At 41.1% G+C, this 24,650-nt stretch overlaps 2 protein-coding genes and 1 long non-coding RNA gene across 3 annotated transcripts in view; 2 read left to right on the top strand and 1 right to left on the bottom strand.

The window, feature by feature from the left end:
- The window catches only part of LOC145447766 (chymotrypsinogen B-like), a 36,649-nt gene extending 19,674 nt beyond the window's left edge, over positions 1–16,975 (top strand). The window contains exons 10-13 of the mRNA XM_080326028.1: positions 12,544–12,691; positions 12,748–12,844; positions 14,451–14,608; positions 16,655–16,975. Of these exons, the coding sequence (XP_080182154.1) occupies positions 12,544–12,691; positions 12,748–12,844; positions 14,451–14,608; positions 16,655–16,861 (610 nt within the window). The 3' untranslated portion in view covers positions 16,862–16,975. The remainder of the gene's footprint in view (positions 1–12,543; positions 12,692–12,747; positions 12,845–14,450; positions 14,609–16,654) is intronic.
- The window catches only part of LOC145447775 (uncharacterized), a 244,252-nt gene that overhangs the window by 167,718 nt on the left and 51,884 nt on the right, over positions 1–24,650 (bottom strand). The gene's annotated exons all lie outside the window — the stretch shown is intronic.
- LOC145449188 (uncharacterized) lies at positions 20,907–24,438 on the top strand. Its single transcript, XM_080327662.1, has 6 exons — positions 20,907–21,233; positions 21,461–21,613; positions 22,161–22,304; positions 22,379–22,408; positions 22,865–23,017; positions 23,463–24,438. Exons 1-6 carry the CDS (start codon positions 21,155–21,157, stop codon positions 23,627–23,629), a joined length of 726 nt encoding a protein of 241 aa, XP_080183788.1. The 5' UTR covers positions 20,907–21,154; the 3' UTR covers positions 23,630–24,438.

The following is a 24,650-nucleotide window of genomic DNA, read 5'->3' as shown; positions in this document are numbered from 1 at the left end:
GTAATCGTACATGTACGAAGCATTTGAATAGTGTTGCTCTGTGGCTCTTGGACTTCCAAGGACACTACGAGCGTAAGTCAATCTCACTGTTTGGAGTGCTAATGTCGCACCGTCGCAATAATGATCACTCGCTTATGTGTAGAAAGCGGAAATTGACGCCTGGGTTATTTGTACGACCTCATAGCTTTGGTAAACTTACTAAAGCGGAAAGTCTCTGACAAGTTAGACATTGATTGATGTTCGTTCTCTTGCTAGCGATGATAATCGTTGGTACATGCTTTAAATTTTTTGTTATAATCGGGTGTGGTCACAAATAGACAGGGAACAACTTTGATGCGTTCAACACAATACGCATGTAACACATCTTATTCCGGGCCGTAACCTATCGTTTTCCCCCACCTTCTATATGATAAACGTCGCTTTTACTCAGGGGTGTGCCGATGACCTAAGGAACCACAGGCTCTAACGTGTCATTTCGTTACTATTTCAACGTCACATGACAGCGTAGGTAGGCGTTGGGGTATGGTGCCCATCAATACAGTGTTGAACGCGATCCATAAGGACACCCACTTCGTGCTATACGTTTAAATAAATATTTTTACTCGTTACTACCACCTGGTGCGGGGTAGTGAGGTTGGTACAAAATTGAAACAGCCAATATAAACTAGGGGCTTATTATTATTAATTATTAAACATCGTGTCCAGCTGCTTATAGAACGAAGGTTTTCTGCACCACAAACTAGTTCATTACACCTAATAACACAAGGGAAATTGTGTGTAAAGTACCATCCCATAACACATACTCAAAATCAACTAGTGATTTTCAAATGGATGTTATTGTGCTTTGCAATGGTTGTTAGCGGACATGGGGTGATAATTTCATCAATATAATCGATTGCGATTACTGTTGTCACGGGACTATAACTACGGTTACAGAAAAATCTTGAAGTAGTCGAAACGTAATCACTAGCGTGCTATTGTTTTACTCATTTTCCCCGTCATATGGCACCGACTATAAGCATTGATACAATACAGAGTATTGAACGTGATCCTTATAAGCATTGATACAATGTAGCATTGACCGCGATCCGTGAGGACCCCTGCTGTGTGCTATTATGTCTAAAATTTATCACTCGTGACCACCACCGTGTGCGAGTTATCAATAAACCACAGAAACGCCACTAAGCATAGGAGGAGGTAAATCCCCTACTCTGCCTAGTTTCAAATAGTAACGCAATTACTGACGTTTCGTTGAGTTAAACACAGTTTGAACGCTGCTGCTTAGCGGGCGGTAGGCCTATGTACAGCGGACATTAATTTGAAATTTTACACTCATTAAATAAATTCATGACAATTTCAAAGCATTAAAATCAACCGGTGCTAAAACAAATCATACAGTAAATTATACATAAATTATATCTCAAGTTTCGTGTCCTTGTCAAGAGGTCAAGCGTGGCGACTCACGCAGATAGCTAGTTTATTCTTTTTCGCTACGACATCTCCCCTTTTGATTGCCGTACAACGGGTTATAAAAGTATTGCTACAAAACTGGGAATCAGCTATGTCTTTAATTATCTATCATATTGATAATATTGGTTTATTTAAGTTAAATCTTTGTTTGGACGTTTAATACACACTTATATAACTACGTCTAAGCCCCGTCTATGTGCATTAGACGTCCAAACAAAGATTTAACTTAAATAAACCAATATTATCAATATGATAGATAATTAAAGACATAGCTGATTCCCAGTTTTGTAGCAATACTTTTATAACCCGTTGTACGGCAATCAAAAGGGGAGATGTCGTAGCGAAAAAGAATAAACTAGCTATCTGCGTGAGTCGCCACGCTTGACCTCTTGACAAGGACACGAAACTTGAGATATAATTTATGTATAATTTACTGTATGATTTGTTTTAGCACCGGTTGATTTTAATGCTTTGAAATTGTCATGAATTTATTTAATGAGTGTAAAATTTCAAATTAATGTCCGCTGTACATAGGCCTACCGCCCGCTAAGCAGCAGCGTTCAAACTGTGTTTAACTCAACGAAACGTCAGTAATTGCGTTACTATTTGAAACTAGGCAGAGTAGGGGATTTACCTCCTCCTATGCTTAGTGGCGTTTCTGTGGTTTATTGATAACTCGCACACGGTGGTGGTCACGAGTGATAAATTTTAGACATAATAGCACACAGCAGGGGTCCTCACGGATCGCGGTCAATGCTACATTGTATCAATGCTTATAAGGATCACGTTCAATACTCTGTATTGTATCAATGCTTATAGTCGGTGCCATATGACGGGGAAAATGAGTAAAACAATAGCACGCTAGTGATTACGTTTCGACTACTTCAAGATTTTTCTGTAACCGTAGTTATAGTCCCGTGACAACAGTAATCGCAATCGATTATATTGATGAAATTATCACCCCATGTCCGCTAACAACCATTGCAAAGCACAATAACATCCATTTGAAAATCACTAGTTGATTTTGAGTATGTGTTATGGGATGGTACTTTACACACAATTTCCCTTGTGTTATTAGGTGTAATGAACTGGTTTGTGGTGCAGAAAACCTTCGTTCTATAAGCAGCTGGACACGATGTTTAATAATTAATAATAATAAGCCCCTAGTTTATATTGGCTGTTTCAATTTTGTACCAACCTCACTACCCCGCACCAGGTGGTAGTAACGAGTAAAAATATTTATTTAAACGTATAGCACGAAGTGGGTGTCCTTATGGATCGCGTTCAACACTGTATTGATGGGCACCATACCCCAACGCCTACCTACGCTGTCATGTGACGTTGAAATAGTAACGAAATGACACGTTAGAGCCTGTGGTTCCTTAGGTCATCGGCACACCCCTGAGTAAAGGCGACGTTTATCATATAGAAGGTGGGGGAAAACGATAGGTTACGGCCCGGAATAAGATGTGTTACATGCGTATTCTGTTGAACGCATCAAAGTTGTTCCCTGTCTATTTGTGACCACACCCGATTATAACAAAAAATTTAAAGCATGTACCAACGATTATCATCGCTAGCAAGAGAACGAACATCAATCAATGTCTAACTTGTCAGAGACTTTCCGCTTTAGTAAGTTTACCAAAGCTATGAGGTCGTACAAATAACCCAGGCGTCAATTTCCGCTTTCTACACATAAGCGAGTGATCATTATTGCGACGGTGCGACATTAGCACTCCAAACAGTGAGATTGACTTACGCTCGTAGTGTCCTTGGAAGTCCAAGAGCCACAGAGCAACACTATTCAAATGCTTCGTACATGTACGATTACAGAAGTTGGGTTACCGCGGTATTAGCGGTTCTATCGAATACCCGGGGATGTTGGCGTGACCATTCGATTCGTGTTTACGAGTTGTTGCTCCCCGGGTTGCTTGATTAATTATAAGCAACTTTATTGTCAGCAGAGAGATTTAAGTTTGCCATATCGGTGTTATCAAAAATACACATCACACAAAGTTCACCTGTTTCGGTTGCGCGTTCGTTTTTATTGAGATCACGTGCCTTGTACTGAACCGACGGGGATTGGCAAACAAAATTCGACATGTTGTACCATAGAGCTAGACATAGACGAGGTGGCCATAACTTTTGTCATCGATAACATCAGATTCGCTATGGAACATTGGTTTTGGTTGATTTTATGATGGCTACGTCTGTTTTAATACGCCGTGTTTACAAAAGTGTTTTGGCATAACGAGGATGGAGAGACACTTTGATCCGCTAGGATAGAAACACGTATTCATTGCGTCGAGTTATCACCGCTGTGAATTCTGCAGACTCGCAACGTTCGCCGAATTATCTAAAGTATCATATGCAACACGCACTAATTTAGCAGCTGACGAACTGGCTAGAAAGAATCGTAACGTACAAAACAATACCACGTTTTTAGGTATAGGCTACCACCCTGGTTTTTCAAACTCTTTCAAATTGCAAGCCGCAGCCAGATGGACTTGAATGTCGAGTTGTACTGACACGTGTCAGCGGAAAATATCGTGGGTTATTTCCATATCTGTATATTATTTCCTCGGTTTGTGTGTTGTGGACTTGGTTGAGTAATGGTGTCACGCTACTAATTCGAGTACTCGGTACTTGTGCTATATACCCAAGTCGTTTTAACTTACTCCTCAACCGTTTCAGGTGAAATTACATATTCTTTACACGTTTGACTTTAAAAAGCAGAAAGTAGTTTTGTACTGAGTTTACCGCACTTTTATAAAGTTATCAATCAGACCTACACCAAAATCCTACATTTGAATAACACGATTATGCGAAAACAGTAAGATAGACCCTGCCCGTATCTCGTAGGTCCTTATTTCGCGTTATTCATGGTATTTTTTGGGTATTTTAAGCTAAAACGGAAGATAAATTCACAAAAAGGAGTGCATTTGTGCGAGGATATTTTCCTGGAGAAGGAGGACGTATGACAATCCCCCTATTAGTATGAGGATCAATGGGACATCAAATATATCGCATTGCCGTCAACCTTACTGAATATACGAGTTTTCTCAAACACCTGATAGGACTGACCTCGATCGCGTCACACTCGAATGATCACAGCTGATTTGCGCACATCAAACCGAAATTACAAGCATTCGTACGACAAGTGATGAGAGCCCGTCAGTGTGATCATCGTTTCCGTAGTAAAAACAGAGTGATTTTGTCGAATACCACACCGTCCGACGGGTGTATCACTAACTAATTCTCCTACCCTTTTAGACCTGGGGGTAAAAGGTCATAGCTCCCGATCATCATGTTACAATACTAACAACTCTACCGAAGGGGATGGCACGTAACAGTATCTTGTGGTCGATTAGCTTTTCATAATAATATGAAATCCACATAAATACATCCCGTTGGAGTCGTTGAGGGGGTAAAGTTGGTATCGTTGTGGGGTAAGATTTTATTCACCCTCAAATTACTACGTTCTTGTTGTGCTAAACACGATTGCACTAACAACACATGCACACCCCGCAAATAGGTCGCTGCAAAGTTTCGCTGCACGCAGAACTATTATGCCTTGTATGGAGGTGATCACGAGCCGGTCTTTCCAAATATCTACTCAAAAGTGGTGGACAGACTTGTCGTACATCCATGGTCACATATACCCGACACTTTTGTTCGAGGCAAATGTTGGGAGTCAGACGGGCGAACTACGTTTTCGATTGTGGTATGTGTGCTTGGAAAAATACAGTACAAATACTGGGATTATATCACACCTAAAAATGCTTTCGTGTCTAAACTTGCCGCATGGGCCAATCGAGTCGACTCGCATAGATATTCCTAGGTTATCCTTGAGGGCTGTATTACTGGCTAGTTTTTTTTTTATGGATGATTGACAACCGTTAGCTGTCGCTATTGCACCATTTACATGTTACATCGGGGATGGGCAGCTTCTGCAGTCGGTGGGCTGGGTATAGGATATTGAAGTGCTTGGGTTCGACAGTTCTATGGGAACCTACTCTTTATAATGAAACTAGAAAGTAATTTTACGATACCAACTATTATTTAAAACTACTTCTACTTGAGTACTTCAAAAGCCACATTTTGTACTTCATTTGAAAGGAAATTTAGCATGTGTCGTAAATCGTTACATATATCTCGCTCCTCGGACCAGAATCGGTAGTTGCGTATCCCCTACAGTGCTTAGCACGTTGTGTAGAGAGTGATTGCAGTGGCGCCTTGCTTCATTCTCGTCGCGTAACGAACGACGTAGATTTCACACCGTTATAAAGTACTTCTTGTGAGAATTATTTACCATGCTCCCCGGTTATTCCCGCTACGACATGGGAGCATTTGGCTGTACTAGGGTAAGTATACCCCGACATGGTCGAGTGTGCTCGATCTTTTTCATGTAACGATAGTTTGGCGCGCTTTTACTATTCACATAAACCTGTTTACACAGGCCCCGTATCCACGTAATAGCCTGCACAATACCATCATAGCGTCATTTTTCCGATTTGGCCACGTACCCGACTTTTGTAATCTAGGCCCACATTTTGCGTTACTAGTGGTGTTTTTTTGGATATGTTAAGCTAACAAGGAGGACAAATTGACAGAAAGAGAGTACATTTGGCCGAATGGGCTGACATATCTGGGAAAAGGAGGACATATGCTCCCTTGAATGAGGCCGTATGGTAATCCCATCAAAATAGGAGGGTCGATGGGGACATCAAATGGATCGCATTGCTGTCAACCAGAAAACGCGAGTTTTGTCAAACAGGCGGGCAGCATTTATAGGAGTATTCCGAGTCTTTCCAAGTAGGCCTTATTTGGCAGGAGTTTATTGTCCTATTGAAAGCGAGCCGATCCCGCAGGCTGAAAGTAAACACACATCGTCAAAATTTGATTTACTCTTGTATCAATTTAGACCTGGCACGAAAAGAATCATCGGATTTATAACTATTTGGATAGAATTTTTCTTGTACTTGATAGGCTCTATATTAGGGTAGAGTGGGGTAAAACACCCCATGTAAGGTAAGACGCCCACCATCGCTGTTACCAAACAAAGTGAGTGTTGAATGAGTCACAATAGCCTAACGAATGCCTAATGGTCAGACTGAGCTGTCACCTTAATTTCTGAAGCTGAAAGGAGACTTGGTGAGTTTTACGATAATATATTACTTTTTGACTTGTTTCTTACAAAAATAACCGTAATATAGCTAGGTGAAACGTAACTATTGAGGTCGCGGAATGAAAGTTTCTTATTTTATTTAGGATCCTACTATGTTCGATGTGATTTTAGTGCAATTTCATCGTCAGATACACAAAATAACCACCTTGTTAGTGTTTCGAAAATAATGGCGTCCTCGTGGCTAAAACGCGGGGCGCGTGTTTGAGACCTCTGATGTATCCCATGTGAGTTGTTGGCGGGTAAAGTTGTTATCGTTGTGTGATTTTACCAATATGCTCCTTGTGGTACCAAATCTAATTACACTAATAACACCTGTACAGACAAACAGAAGTCCGACAATGAGTCGATACAAAGTTTCGCTGTATGCAAATTAATGTACAACGACACTCCCCTTACAACGGAACTGTTTTGTCTGGACGGGGTGGTCACGATTCGTTTCCGGACCCGGCGCAGATTTCATCAGTTTTGGTTAAACCCGGACTGGATGCGTCCAAGTGAGAGTCGGATTTATGTTACATTTTACCCAGCCTAATATACGGAGAAACCAGGAATTTACGTGTCAGTCGGATTTTTTGGACTTTGATTTTGCAATCCTATAGTCGCAGTGGATTCCGATTTCGAAATCTCCCACTCATCCTCACCGAAAGGAGGCTATAGATCGCATCACATATGATCTGTCACAATTCATCCCCATTATTGCACCACCGAGCGCGTTTCAGACAAATAAGACAGTCCACTGATCCCCGATGAAGCGAGCTACCCCGATTCGTCACTGTACAATTGAATCTGACATCGCACTCGCAGTTACCGAGTTCGAACGAGAAATGCGAGGCTAAAAGGGGTGACACAGCAATTCTCTGACGGTAACAATCCCCCGAATCAATATACCCGTATTATGATGCCGCAAATATGCTTGGAGGTATTGGCATAACATGTGTTGAGGATATATTTACGACACATACGCGAATAGGCCTACAACTGACTGTCTGCAGCGAAATTTGTTGACTTCGAGCGACAGTGCGTGGCTGCCGAAGCAATAGTTCCTTAGTATGATATTGTAAACACGCGTGGAGGCGTTGGCATAACAAGTGTTGAGGATATGTTACGGTACACGCGAACACAACTGATTGTCTATAGCGAAATGAGTCGCTCTCGAACGACAAGTGCGTGGTGAGCTCGTGATCGATCGTACAGACGGGTAAAGCATCAGTTCGACAACTGATCGATTCAAGTTGTATATCATATACAGCATACAAAATTAATATCCCGCGGTAAATTACGTATCATTTATAGGCACTGGTATGATTACGCTTGACCGGACGTGAAGCAGTAAAAAGAACCCATCATAAATACATTGTTCGGATCGGACTGTCTGTCCTAAGACGCTAGAACGCGGTATAGGTATGGAACAGCGACATTTGCCGCTTGCACCGAATACTAGGTACGTAATACCGGGGGTTAACACGTTGATGCGAGCAAAATTGAGAATCAGCTATTTCTCTAATTACTTATTATATTTTAAATGTTACTTTATTTAAGTTAATCTATGTCGGGGGCGCCTAATACCTATTTCTAATACACGACATTCTTTCTGGTTCTCGATATGACTCAAAATGATACACATATTTATAACCAGAACAGATCATTTCTCCTTACTATTTAAGTCGACAACAAAGCAAGAGCAAGTACGACAGTATGGAACAGACTACAAGCGTCACAATGCACAGCCGAACGTATAGACACCTAAAACACGCACCAGGATCTCACCGATCAGGAGAAAACTTTATTCACGTCACGACCGATAATTATTCCTATGCCCCCCCCCGTACAAGAAATCGAGTCAACCGCGAAACGACAAGTCAACCAGGGTGGTTTGACGGGCAATTATTCCTAAAGCCCCGTCACGAAATTGGACCACAAAACGATAGGTCAGGGCGATTTGTCGGCAGGCAACTATTACCAAGCCCCGTCGCGTACGACCGAAGTCAGCTCTAGTTTCGTGTCCTTGTCCAGAGGTCGAGCGAGACAGATTAAATCAGGAGGCGAGTGGAAAAGTACAAGTAGAATTACTAATCAATAAGTTTCATGTCTGGCCAGAGTACAAAGGTCAATCGAGATTCTTTGTTCTTTTTCTCTCTAGCGTTAATTATTCCCCCTTTTTGATTGCCGCACACAGGGTCATAAAAGTATTGCTGCAAAAATGAGAATCGGGTAATTCTTTAATTGTTTATTATACTGATAATCTTTGTTTGTTTATTATAAATCGCGAATGAGGGGATTCCGCCCATTTATATACTACTTTAAGTCATGTTCATGTCACCCCGATTAGATTATTTATCAGCCTAATGCCGGTCCGCACTGAACCACTGAGATATATAAACACCGCACATCTAGTGGTTTCCAACCTTTTATGGTCGCGACTCCATTTCCAATTTGCCGTGGCCCAGCTACTAATTTGACAAGCTGATTACTAAATAAAGGTCGGCAAATTTGCCCAGACTTAGTCAAAGCCTATTTTGGAGGCTGACTACGTTCAACATCTTCGCGAATCCCATAATGAAGGCAAACTACACCCAGGTTTAGAACCACATTGAATATCCATTGAATCCAAACGGTCTAAACCGACTCTATGAATATACCGTTATCTTGTTATTGCGATTACAATTAGACTTATTTCTGTAAATGAATGCTATTTTTTTTATTTTGATCGCAGTATTGGCGAGGCTGGTAGTCCCCATATTAAAACCAATATATGTGATACTAAATCGCGCGCTGCGCGAAGAAAAATTGCATGTAGCATAATTCTTCCCAAAAATAATATTGTTTATATTGATTTATGAAAAAGTTATGAGCTTACTTCAAGCCTTCAAAATTCCGGACATTTGGGCATATTTTAGAAATTCCTTCCGGACACAGTTTGAACAGTGAAATTCCGGACATGTCCGGGAAATTCCGGACGTATGGCAACCCCAGTGGCGGCTCGTGACAATATCGGGTGGTGGGGCAAGGGCTGCGAGTGACTTTTATCAACATGACGTCACAATGGCGTTTTCCAACGTAAAAAAGTAACTTTATGATGGTCACATGAATTTCCCGACAGCAGTGATTTTAACGTAGGTGCCGCGAGAGGTTTGCCGGTGAGCCGTGACTTGAAGTGTGGTAACAAATGTTTTATTCATTTATTTTTAATCAAAGGATTATTTTACAAAATGTACGTGAACTAAGAATCGTCCCTATGCCACGAATCAAGTATCAGGTCATCCTTAGTAGCATGCGTTTTGATTTCATGGTAGAGTTATAGATTACGCAAATCGATAGACCCTAAAATCCGACCGTCACCCCAAATTCGAAATCTGGATCCAGTCCGGCCAGGTAAAAAAACATTGAAATCCTGCTCCTGCTCCTGAACCGGACTGTGGCCATCTCTGGTTACGACCAGGTGATAATAGGCAACCAAAGCGGAGGCACCCGGCGTACGATTGGATCAATAGACTGGACAACTTCTAGACCTCTCATTTTCGCTCTAAAGGCAACTGCGTAAACTACGTACGGAATAAAGATTCAATACGATTCATGTTCGCACTTGACTTGACCTGACTAATTCCAATGACTAGAACTCGAGAGATTGCGTAAGCCTAACTGGAAAGGTCAACGAGTTCGGACACATACGCAATTGTTATCTCATAGATTGGGCCTGTCATATTGAATCCAGAACATCAATTTGAATGGTCTTTGAAGAACTAAGGACAGCAGCCTCGGAACTTCGGTCTCGGAACAACGTAGGACATTTTGGCCTTGAAACTGGAGACTGTGACACAACACATACGGCTCACTGTCTATAAGTCTGCTGCGAAATCGCCGTTGGAAAATATATTAATATATAAATACATGAATAAAAGCCGTAACTTAGTATACTGTTACAAGAAATCATCGAGAAGTAGCATACGTAATCTCATAACCCATTCCGGTATGGTACACTGTCAAAATCAATGCAAACAGACGAACACCGAACTTTGAGTAAAATAGATCGAGGAATAGGCTGATCGAATGATCAGCTGTTAGCCGACATCGAAAATGAAATAGCTATCGCAATTGACAGGGGATTGTAAGCAAATGGTTTGAAGGCCACAATTTCACAGTGAAATGGACATTGGCGAACATAAAATTATGCGAATACTTGAATGCAAACCGAGAATCTTGGTTAGCTGTTTCATGCGATCATCGAGATATACCATTGGAAATATCATCACCGATCTCGTTATGGAACGCAGACTATAGATTAGCACAGACCGACACCGGCTTTTGCGTGAGATCCGCAATGACGTAGGTAGGCTAAGTATCAGATCAGCGCGCATCTCTACCATACTCGACCTCGAAAACGAAATAACTGCCTCAATCATTGAGTGTCAACTTTAAGACTTGGCACCGCGTTCGATACTAAAATCAAGACATACCGTGTGAAAGCTCATGACAGATCTAGGTATGGAACATCGTTAAAATCAATAGAGACCAATAACGGCTTTTGCGTAAATTTGTTGGCGATAAATGAAGAGTCAGCTCTTACTCGACTTCGGAAACGAAATTACCACCCACATAGTTCAGTGACAAACTTAAAACTTGTTACATCGGTCGATACTAACACTTACCGTGCCAAATGTCATGACCGATCTCGGTATAGAACATCGTCAAAATCAATGGAGACCAATACCGGCTTTTGAGTAAAATCCGTTTGCTGTACTATGTACATGATAGATCAGCACACACTGAACTTCGGAAACGGAATTACTACCATTATCTTTAAGTAGCAAGCCTAAAACTTGGAGCAGTGTTAAATACTACCTTCACGACATATCATACCAAGTTTCAAGAATTATCATGGTGCGAAACACCGTCAAAATCGACCTATACCAGCAAAGGTCGACTCAACGCATATTACGGTAACCGAGTTCAGATATAGATACGATTGGTACATCACACCTTAGGGGCGAGTAGGCATATTTGCCCCGGTTGCTCGGCCATTTTACGAATAGGAGAGAGTAAATCACCGTTTCTTTATTGTGCGCGGCTTTGAGAGAATAGATACTGAAAGCTTGTTATGAGCGCTACCGGGGCAAGCCCCGGCTAGGCATTCACAAAGCGAAAACACAGAAGAGAATTCGATTTTCGCAGAGACTTCGCTATGTATGGGCGTTTGCAAGCGAAAGCACAAGAAGAACGCGGGTTTCGCTGTGATCTCGGTATATATTGATTGCTGTGCGTCTATAAATGGTTAAATTGTTATTGAACAGAATTTTAGGTGGGGCAATGCCACAGTTGCCCTATAGGACGAGCCGCCACTGGGCAACCCTACACTACGCTATCTCGCCACAGGCCACGGTGTTGTTAAATGGATTGACCGAACACTTCGTTTGCGATTACGCATGTTATTTCGTATTATTCAATTGCGTTCGTATTTTAGCTATAATTTATAATCAAGCCTTCTCGGATAGGCTGTTCCAACTGCTATATAAATCGTCGGCGGACCACCGATTGTTGGCTATTTACGTTGCCGCAAAATTAATTGTACAATGTACATTGTACAATTTGTAAATCTTGTTGTATGTTGCTGTACTACGTGTCGGCTATCTTCCTTCGGTTGTACGTTGCTGTTGCTGTTCTACGAGTCAGCTATCCTCATTTGAATCGTAATTGGACGTTTTGTTAAACTCGTGGAATACGTGTATGAATTACAACGATTAGCCTCCGTAGATAACCCATTGAACGGGCTTCTGCGCCTATAATCGACACTCGACAGTACAGGATTCAGACTGTCGCGCAGAAACACACGTCTTCAGCATATGAAAATACTACAGTATCGGAAGCTAATCTAACACGAAAATGTTTAGATTAACGAACGCCGCTTTTTCGGGGCTCGAAGCTGGATATATATATGCGGGATCGACAGTTTTTCTCTCTGGCGCGCAGATTAAGGTCGCCGAAGCTATCCCGTTCCCATATTATTCAAATACCTTGCACGATATCATGGTTCTGAAGGTACTACTGCGTCACGCTCACCCCCTTTTTGTTTGTCAAACTTATGCGCGTGTTAGCTTTTCAGCGAAGTCCCGAGCCACGCCACGCCCCTGAGCCTCCCGATGGGGGAGGAACCTGTGCCCGGAATGAATTGCTTTCTTGCTGGTTGGGGAGGTAGGCTGCAATATTATGCCATTCATCTAAATGAATCCGATAGCTTATATAGCGACCCTTATTGTCCCTTGTTTGGTGAGAATATATATCAGTACTTCACAAACTATGTCATCTTGTGGCACACTGGAGACATGATATACCGCTCCATCACGGCACACTTACAGAAGAAAAGCTTCTCTTTCGATAAATATTTTCACATATTAATCCGATGGATGATACGATTGAAACGAGGTTGCGTTGTTGAAAAAACATACCCGTGTTTTGCCTTAAATTGCAAGCAGTCTCTTTGGTTTACGGCTTTTAACTTGACTCAAGTCAGAAAATTCACGTTAACGTAGATACAAATATGGGCTCAGGGTAGCGGTATGGGGGCGCCGAAGAAAAATGGCTCCACAGTAGATGTTTTTGACAAAATCGTCAACAAAAATTTAAAGGAGTTTGTGTGAAGCGACAAAACAAGCGTGTAAAGCAGAATTCTTAAATTTGGGTCCGTGAATACTTCGGCGGTCCGCAGACTAGGCCTACCTTCCAAGGGGTTCATGAAAGGTTAATCACAATCTTAGACTCGAGGCTAAAAACTGCAGTGATTAAATCTGGATATACGGCCAATCTGTGGATTGATCAATAGCGATTAGGAAGTTGATGATATCCAGCGATTAGGAAGTAGCTGCTCAACGCAAAAATAAGGTTGAGGCAGTAGTCAGCATATTTCGGAATCTGTGACAGAGTCCTAATTTTTGGATTTAGCTCATTGACTAGGCATTTTCTTGTTGTCGCTACTCAGTGCTCATGCATTTTGTGACATCATGTAGCGTAGGGTTACCATATTTTGAAATCGGCAAAGGAGGACACTTTTTCAAAAACCCGAAAAAGGAGGACTAATCCTCCTAAAGGTTACCATGGTAACCCTAATCGGCCTGATGTAGCGGCCTATAGCGAGACCCAGGCTGTATCTGGCTCAATGTGCATAAACCAAATACTATGAACCCTTCAACTTCTAATTAAAAAATGTATAAATGTTAATTGTTAAATCACTGATAGATTGTGTCACGTTGCCAATACGGGACTGTGGTCCAAACGTGCCAACAACTTTCTTAAATTGTCATCATAAGTATTGTGATCAGTATGAATGCCGGTAGTTTTGCACTCATAGCGAAATCGACTATTGAGATTGAATTTACAAAAGCACTCGGTTTTGTATCAGGTGAATTTGGTATTCAACATCATTTGTCATTTGCTGTTAGATAGCGCAGTGTGGATACTGCATGTTTTGTGACTTCTATTTCACAAGAAAGGCCAAGCTTGAGCGTTTTACCTGGTTAATTCAATCATATGAATATGAGTTGATGGCGATGCCAAATCTGCTAAAAATAAAACGTGAAAAATGCCAAAAATAACACTACCTCGATATATCCTTTGCAAAGTCTAAGGATACAGCAGAGCGACATTACCTGCGGGTTGGGCGTGCTGTGTTTTCTGTTCATTTGTTCAGCTATCTGTGTATCTGTGCTGCGATTGTGACCTGGTAACTTGAAGAATAAAGAACCCATCCAACACCGGTACTCTACTACACGTTGTTATTACTAATGATCAATGTACTTTTTAGATACAGATCCTACAACAGGTTTTGCAATACCACTGCTCCTACAGGAAGCGCAATTGTACATTCCAACAGCTGCAGAGTGCACTTCAGGTTTTCAGACCTATGATCCGGCGTTCCAAATCTGTGCCAATGCGTCATTAACTCCACAAAGTGCCTGCTTTGTAAGTATCGCATGTTGCAGTTCTATATGGAATAAAGGCGTGTCACCGAGATGGTCGGTAGGCGGTAGCATAACTTATTACCTATCACGACGAAGAAAACCAGACAATGCCACTAGTCCGTGGACTATTGGAGATGGAGAAAGCGTGTCTGCTAATATCATGAGTATTTTCGTACCGTATATAGCGGTAATTCTAAAACATTTTGGACTTGGACCGTGATTTAAATCTGAGTTTTACATGTGTCTCACGACCAAAGCATCAGTCATTAAAAATGCATTTTTGCTGTCAACATGTTAGGTTTTTTTCGGGCATGTATGAAATAGACAACATACTGGTAACCACTAACCCAGTGGTTCTCAACCGGGGGGGGGGGCGTGAAAGCATCTGCAAGGGGGCGCGAAGAAGCGGTCAACTGACAATATTTTCGCGCTCTGCGCGATTTACCTCCAATTCACGAGTGTTTTTCTATATATAGAACAAATTTCATATTCTTTAATTCTCTCATCAGCTGTCATAACCTTCCATGCCACCAAACAATCTGTTGGGGTCGCTAGCATCCCGGTTGGATTTTGTGATATGACGATAAGGGAGGCGCGAAATTTTTCACTATCATAAAGGGGGGCATGTCTAAAAAAGGTTGAGAACCACTGCACTAACCAGTTATGGTATAGACTACTAAACGCTTCACTGTTCTGCGGAACATGAGCATGGAACATTGGTGAAAAGTCATTGATTCTGTTTGATCTCTGCTTCACAATTGCCAATTACTCTAGACTTGATAACACTAAACGAACTGCAAATGTGATCCCCAATATGTTTTCAACCAAGAGCTTGCTAGAGAAACCAGATGTCTGGCAAACCTTACTGGTGTCATAATATAGGGGTGTTTAACATTCATGGCCGCATTTCCATTTTATACCTAGCATACCGCCGCATTCCAGCGGACAGTCATGATGGCCCACTTGGATGCCAAATATCCATGTTAAATTGGCGGGCAGCTCGTATGGTGTTCTGTGTCAGCACTGTTCTGTTGTGAAATACCTCGCGCATTGATTTCTAATTGTAAAAGAAGAACGCCCCCGCCGGCTTACTATACGTACCGAAATCGCGAGTATTCATGCTATGAAAAATTATGGAGAATCGTTGTCTAGTCGCGAAAATAGTTTCAACATCACTAATGAACTTCGTCGGTAATATTGGTAGTTGCACAAATCACATATATATCAAATACTTATCCTTTCGCAGCCCACGTGATCAGATTTACAGGTGGTGGTCCTCGAAAACTTTGGGCATAAAATTAGTAATAAGATGCATATTCCAGTTGGTAATCATCACTTTGTCGCACGTAGTTATTTTTTGATCACCCATCAGGATTAACGGTAGAGTCAAAATATATATTGGAATCGCCCAGACGTGTACCTGACAAATCATCATTTGTGAGACGCACACGATTCCAAATTGATATTTGTTTATAGGGCGCATCATTCTCCTCTGCAGTTCGTATTTGTACGGTGGGGCTTAGATTGCTAGGTCATCATGTTACCCTGAATCGCGCAAATGTCTGAAAAAATTGGGATTCAATTCGTTAATTCAAATTTCAAATCGCTCAAGAATCTCTCAAAAATTTCGGATGCAATTAGTTAATTCAAATTGCATGTTGCCAGCACACGTTTTTTTTTGTGCAGACGGTCGCATGATTACTGCTCTTTACGGCTGCAGGTTGGTCACTCCTGGCGTAATACAACGTGGGCACATTGCTTATGATCAGGCCATATTATTGTCATGAAAACATGCCAGCGCTGATCAGAAATAGCACAGTCCCTAACACAGTAGACTTGAAAATGTGCACACTAGCTGTAGCTGAGTTCGCGAAAAGTAATATCTCAAATGCAATAATTTCGGCAAATTTTACGTAAATCCAACCTTCCTGGCACTCATTACTATGGTTGTCGCGACCCAAATTCATACCCATACTTTGAGAATCACTCGGACCTTGGATCTGAGGCCCGCGATTGAATATATGGGAATAACAAACTTATTGTCTAGGGGGATAGCGGTGGAGCACTAGTTTGTCAGAGATGCAGCAGTTGCGAATGGTATGCGGCGGGAATCACAAGCTTTGTTCTCGGACCCGAGCCTGCCTGTTTTACGAATGAACCGAGCTATTACTCCAGAGTCCAGCCTTACATGGATTTTCTTCAAGAAAACGGCGCACCTGCTGGGGATCAAGCCTATAGCTGTGATTCATTTTGACAAGGAAAATAGACAAATATGCATACTCAAGTATATAGGCTGAATGGCTGCATTTTACAATGAAAATTGCATGGAATCTGCCAACATTCAATTATATGGTTCGAATTCAAAATACCTGCATTGTTTCTGAACTTGGTATGTCAAAAGCGGGATAATACTTTTATACACACTACTGAGGAGAACAAGAAGCCGCGGAATGAAATTTTAATTCCAGTTAGTGAAGTAGGCTATTTACAGAAAATCTCGATTGCAGGGTTACGAGAAGGTCAAATACACCATAATATGCCTATGATGATTTTGCATATTAATATGTTGACAAAATAACCTGACATTATGTTTCGCACTATGCGCGACTTGCTATTCACGATTCATATATGTGGAGTCCAATATAGAAAGATAATGGCAAGTCTCGCCATCCTAATGAGGTCGGGGACCGTGGAGCTGTTTTGCGACCCACGGTTTCATGCTGGTATTCATATTTGGACATCCTGTCTAAAAGGTACATTGTACACCCCTGTTGCAGAACACTCGATGACGATAACCTATCCCATAACTATCTCCTATGGTATGACCTATATATCTTTCGCGCAAGTCATCTTTGATTGTGAATTGCTACGAAAGTCGGCCCTTACCGCACCCACATTGAGATTATAATGTGCATATTTATAATGCGTAATTAGATACGACAGAAACTTATAAAATAATTAATGAAGTGGCGATGTCAGCTATAGGAATGGGTTAGAACGCACACGACAGCACAATCATAATAAATAGGCAGGCTTAGGCTTCATACCAGTTTATGGATGTACAATTGTACATTGTACAATATATGTTAGAATTTCCGACTCTGAGGGCTATTTTGGAAGGGGGATTGCAGTGCCATATCCAGATTATAATATTTTCCGAATCAGTGCAACAGTAACTTTCGTTATAAGCCACAAAAAACTGCTTCCATACGTTGTGGAATTCGTTCTCGCAACAAAGTCATATATTTGAGTTTATATTTAGTAATGTAATACCCACCCCTTGATGTTAAATGACTTTTTGGATATGGCGAACAAAACCACTTGCGTTATAACCGCAAATCAAATAATAATCAACAACAACGACTACTACTACTAAAACTGCTACTCTAACCGGCGCGTTGCGACAATCAAAGTCTACGTGTTTCTATACCCCCTTATTCAGAAACGGATGTTTCTACAAAGTGATGATAATTTTGTTCATAAATCCAAAATAGTCCAATTGCAATCTTTTATTTGACTTTATAATGGACGAAGAAATGGAGATTGTGTAGGCCTACATCAAAAAAATATATACAGAATCTGTCTTTAGTGTGAATTTGTATGTATTGACTCACATTTATCATTAGTGAGAATTGATAAGCTACTCAATAACCAATTTTTCAGAATTCGGGATGGAAGTTGATTGCACGGAATTTTATAGCAGAATGAATATTTTTCCTTTGTGCTGTCCGTCAGAAAGTGGCACGTAGCCTACGTGTATAATTCAATTTTGCTTTTCATGATAGGGCCTGCTGTCAACCTGGTCGAATGTGTGTTGGTATTTGACCTTTACTAATAATAAACCATACTCTGGTCTGGTCCTCACATAAAAGAGCCGTATCCGATCTATTTAAAATATGTTGAACTCAGCAGAATGTCACAGAACTTGTACTTTCTATTTTGAACGCCACTCTCAACACGGCTCAGTAAATCACAGAAATGCATTAACAAATGCCCTCTGTACAGGTATAGGTGAACTACCTTCTACAAAGGCTGCATGCGCACCATAATTCGACCTATACATATTATTACAGGCAATCAATATCCATTCCTTTCTCAAGTAAACCATTACGGGCTACTAAACCTATCAGGTCAGCAAGATGCACTAGCAACTCCGATGGACATAGAGTACGTAAATTGCTCGATTTACAAGTAACATGAGTGCGTTTCGAATTACTGTCAGTCATTCTGTTATTTATTAGTGCGATAGATATGACTCTCTGGCAAAATAGTAATCTGATTTCAGGAAATCTTTATCGGATCTTGGGTTTGGGAGCCTCAGGGTTACATCGTGCCCGATCTACACTTGTCCCCCATAGCTCACTTTGTACACTATGAGCGATCACCTAGGATGTGCGTCACATAACAGCTGCTGTGACAATATCGGCATGATATCGCTCCCGCTATGCCCCCTTATTTAAGGCTTAATAAGGCGAGTCGTCGAAAGCGAAGTATCAGATAGGTTTCTGAGTGAGCTGCGTTATTTATTGTATGTAGGTATTGCCAATAGTGAAGATGTAAGCGTATTTTAATTTATATTCTAATTGGTAAATACTATGCCCGAGTCATAACCAGGGGTGTACCTGTGTCCAGATATGGTCAGTAACGAGGTGCTCCTACTTTCCTAAATACTTCAAGTAGATAATGCCGACTTCCCCAAGTCGCTTTAATCTTAGACTACTTCTTCTGCTGGACAGTTTTCAGTTTTTCAGGCAAAAATAGGCGGCCTACAATACTTGCTTTTTAAATTACCTGTAATCGCTACTTCTACTTCTACTTGAGAGTAGAAATTACTTCATCCTATGCTTAAGTACCGACGATGGCTACTTTGAGCACCTCTGACTGCGCGCGTCAATGCAATATACACCAATCGACAGGATTTATATGTTGCGCATATAATGTTTTGTAGTTTAGATAAGGTAAAAAAATGCACGAGTAACTGAACCATCTCTCCGCAACCCTTTCACTCATCGAAATCGCAACGTGAATTGCTGTCTGAAGATATGCTTAGAGATTAGACATGCAACTTTAATGCCTTTCTCTCATATAGTGATACTTGTAGTGTGTGGTAAGTAGTAATAGGCTTCAGAAAGAGGTATAAATTCATTCGGAATGTTTTGTGCATATCAAGTTCTTCGATTGCTCACATTAGACCCACGGAAAGTAAACATGTACTATGGTTTATATAACGCTCTGACTTCCCGTCCATGTGTTTAACCCTATCGAAAAAAAACTCAATTCTGTATTGGAAACTGATACCTTCTCCGACTGAATAGGAATACTGGCATAATAGATACGTGAGAAATGCGTTTTACTTGGACTGAAATATCATTTACACGAATGACAACTTACCATAGCACGCAGCAGTGCCGAGATCACTAATCGGGTGCGAGGGATGCTAATAATGTGACCTTTATCTATATGGAAATGATTCCAATACCCTCACATGCTTTACTTACCCAACCCCCAAAATACTTCACCGAATTTTCACCCCCTACATGAAGTTTGTTCTATAGAGCCGTGGTTTCCAACTTTTTATCGACTCATCGCCTCCTTATTTAGCCCGAAACAAAGGTTTTCCCACATATTTACGGTTCCGAAAGAAAAGAAAATGTAAACGGAAGATTGATTCACCTGACTCTGATCGCTAGTGAATTATGATATTTAAAAAAGTCATTTTTACGAGATTTTTCTGGGAAAACCGGTTTCCGGGACTACTTTCCGTTGGGTCGACCTTTTGCTTAATCAACTTTCGCGTCATATGCAGAATAATCTGTCTTCACGTGCATTTTATGACTGCGTTAATTAAACATATCTCACTGGACGATCTAATTTTCGCCCTCACCGTCCCCCATCGCCTCCATGTTTTTCGATATCGCCCACGTTGGGAACCACTGTGCTAGAGAAAGGTTCTCGACTGCCAGATGTTCCTTACAGGGATATATAGAACTCGTCTCTATGGAACTATCGTTATGTATATCCCTGATTTCTCATAGCCCCGACAAATGAGTGGTGCTGTCGTTGGTGAGATAAGGAAATGGTGCACCGACTACGAAATTTCTATCCTATATAGTTTCCCTTGAAAAACAATCCGATTTCCCGTCTTGTGGTAATTACGAATTCGACTGGTTTTCAACGCATTGTGGTTTCCGATAATAAATTACTCCCAGTGTAGAAGAGATTCGTAATGGATATGCTGATACTTTGAGAGAAATCCGGTGAACGTCATGTCAACTGCAGGCGACCAATGAATGATCTAACGGTTCCTCAGTATAGCAAATTTCGTATAGTTCATCATCATGACCACTGTTCCCTCAAAGCTGCGTTGGTGAGGGCGCGCAGACTCGTGAAAAATAAGAGGGAACATTGATCATGACATGTATGCATGTCATGGTTGATTTGTCCATTCCCTTAAATAGATATTTACGAAGGCTCCTGAAGGCTGTATTTAATTCGTCTAATGTCTGTTATGATATTCAGTGCCACTTGGCGGTGAGATAATATCGTTATGCATTCCGTAAACTATATTTTTCTCTTCGCTCGCTACCTGGGATTGGCTCTTCTTGTGAACAGAGTGGGGAAATGTTGTAAGTGGACAGTTTCATCGTTTCGTTCAACATTTAGGAGTATCCTTAATAATTTTAAACCTCGTTACCGGCACTTGCCTACCATTCTGGGAAAAATAGTAGTGATATATGTTCGCGTCTTGAATTTTTTTTACCACTGATGGCGTCTTACCGACGGTAATCACGAGTGGCAAACAAGGAATGATGGCGAATCATTTTAGCCAAAGCCATTTTACATTCATCGACAGTAGGACAAAGCGCGGCGTCGTCTCTTCAATGCAATCGACTGTCAGACGAAATCGATGAATGCCCAACTACCGTATCACTCGACAGGACGGAACAGCAATGTAACAGCGATGGTTGCTACTATTGCAACGGGATCACCCCATCATGCATACAAGGTATGTGTTGTGAGATATCGTATAAACTGGTCCCCTGCATGATATGGGTTACACCAGGGTTGTATCCAAGCCTCAAGTCAGTCCTACCTGGACTCGAGTCAAGTAAAGTTTGAGTCAAAGTCAGAGAGAAACGGCTCCAGTCCAAGTCGTAGTGTTGAGACCCGATTTCAAGTCCAAGTCATAGTTTTTGCTGTCATAGTATACTCTTTTTCTCACAAACAAACAAATAAAGGATAGGTTCTGCGCATATTTTCAAGTATCGATCTTGATACAGAGACACGAATCCAGTCCTAAGGAATGTCTTGATATGACTTTGTATAGAATCATGTGCAATTACTCGAGTACAAGTCGAGCCAATAGACAGAGTGACTCAAGTCGAGTTGAGTCATTTTGTATTTTAAGAAATTCACTCGAGTAAAGTCGAGTCAAGTCAACGAAAAATTACGACTCGAATCGAGTCATGAATCGAGAGCCATTCCAACCCTGCATTATGCCATACTAAACCAGTGAACTGGCGATGTACAAAGCGACGCATGTTCCATTTAAGGTGTTGGATGCTCGTGGAAAAACATGTCGGATTCGGCCAATGAATGTAGAGCTGAAAACGGAGGAAGGATTTTCAGGAAACGAAAATGCTACGATGCGGGTTGTTCGTGGTGTCAGCTACAGACGGGGTTCAAGTGTTTTAAAAGTAGAGATATATAAGACTACTATAAAATACCGTAGCGTAACCGAAAGCTAAATTCTTGCACGTATTTTTCATAGATCCGACATCAAGGGATGATATGATAATGCGTAAGTACAAAGCAAAGATAGCAAAGCGATATCGCAAATCGAAGTATCATTATTTCACATATGCATACTGCCATCACATATCTACCGAAATACGACGCCTTATCCTCATCTATACTGGTAATTCCCAACCAAGGCTCTCATATTGATCACAGAATATCCAACATAAATATAACAGACAGTCATAGAGAGTCGATGTTTCTTTCTATGAATAGCTTTCATCAATATCTCCAGTTAATTCGGGACAAACCTTGAACTTAGGCTTGTAACTTTTACTTTCCGCCACAGGAAATTTAGTTACTTAGTAACGAGTCACTGTGTTCAACCATGTAACACTGTTTGCGTTAGCACATTTGAAATTAATTTGTTGAAATAATGGGGTATCCTGCATGCATAGCCAGCTTAGCGAGGAAAATGGCGTCATTGATCATTGTGCGATGTAATGCTACGATGTTACAGCACCTGTAGCCAACACAGAAAACTGTATCAACGATGCTACCATGCGAATTGAATGCGAATACTTGGTACAGGAAAGATCAGAAGAAAGGATTCATTGCGCCGCCAGTGGCTGTCACTGGTGCCCCCTAACGGGATACCCATCATGTATTCAAGGTAGTTCGAATTTTCAAGATACTTCAGAGTACCACCAAACCTTCAAACCTATTGTGACACTTAGTCCAGGATTCAACATTTACTGATATTTGAAGATACTCTCGGAGGTACAGAACTTCAATAAATGATTTTAACGGTACGAGTATGACATCTGTTGATTTCTAATGCTCTTTTCAATACCCCGCTCTTTGCTAACGATTACCCCGGACGAGTGTCAGCCGAAAATAGTCCGGTTAATTTGAATATGAATATAAATTATTCAATTTACTGATGATACAAACAAAATAATATACATAGTTGTCTCCGGGATTGCATGTTGAATTACTCCATCCATGAGTGTAAATAACTGGTTACTGAGAGCCTATACTTGATGCTGTAATGATGTTATATCGAGACTAAATGCCGCTTATACGTCACTTCGTCATCGCGTTGATTACGTATGCAGGTCAAGTCTGTTTGACTCAGAAAGTGAATGGCGAGTATGATTGTCGCAGGAGCCCAACAGAAATTCTAACCGCGTACCAATGTATACAACGAAGCTGTTCGTGGTGTCCGAATAACATACCATTCAAGTGCGTAAGAGGTAATGAATTTAATTACGTTTGTGACTAGATGTTACTGATTATCCTGTATTGTTGAAAGGAGAATATATTTTGAATGCCTATATCGCCTCATCCATATGATAACTAACAAAGATGCCCTTGTTCATCATAGCGTTTCCTTATACCACTTGGTGGGTGAGCGGCATAATATAAGATTTGGTTCCAAAGTTGCATAAGTGTAACGTCTAGCATTCGATTCCTATGGGTCACTTCTCTACCTCGGTATCAGTAGCGCATAATTACAACACAAGCGCGTCCACGTTCACCTTGTTGACCTATCACATAGTCGACATGAAAGATCATCGCTCTATCAAATTTACCGGTACGGAAGTGCGGAACAATATGCCGCCGGTCATCCGACAGTCATCGAGCATGTCCACATTCAAGTCGAAATACAAGCAATCTCTACTGAATGAATACTAGCACGCCCTTAAGTTTACCGGATCACGGCCTGACATACCGATCTCGCCTTTCGTCACATGTCATATCATTTTGTCGCTTGTACTTTTTTATTATCCTTTTTTTCATTCGATGTGCATGCCTCCCTTTTACATCCCCCAGTCCTAGCTGGGTGTCATATTTCATTGACAACTCCATCGTTTCGACACCGTCCTAGCTTTTCATTGTATCGCAGTCTTGTAGTGTTTGTTTTGAAATAATGAAATTGTTAATAAACTGATACTGATCACACTGGTTCAATCTCTGTGCTGGCATATATCATATAATAAGTGCACAACAAACCCTAAAAGTCGCCAAACAAAAGTACATACGAAATGATTAACGTATTTGCTTGTTTCTATTTTAGAGCATCCAGGTATGCGTAGCCGCATCGTAAGTATAATCTTACGTTATCGATTGTTATCATGAAACAGCAGTGTTGGGATGACTCTAGTCATGACTTGACTCGAGTCAGACTCGAGTCACTTTTTCGCATGACTTGACTTGACTCGAGTCACTTTGCTAAAATGGCTTGACTTGACTTGACTCGGCCTATAAGAAATGCGAATTGACTACTGACTCGGAGCAAAATT

Source organism: Botryllus schlosseri, chromosome 10 (genome assembly GCF_051294905.1).
Source record: "Botryllus schlosseri isolate E-star chromosome 10, Bs_hap1, whole genome shotgun sequence".
In the NCBI taxonomy this organism is placed as follows: domain Eukaryota; kingdom Metazoa; phylum Chordata; class Ascidiacea; order Stolidobranchia; family Styelidae; genus Botryllus; species Botryllus schlosseri.
This window is presented reverse-complemented; position numbering and strand designations above follow the sequence as displayed.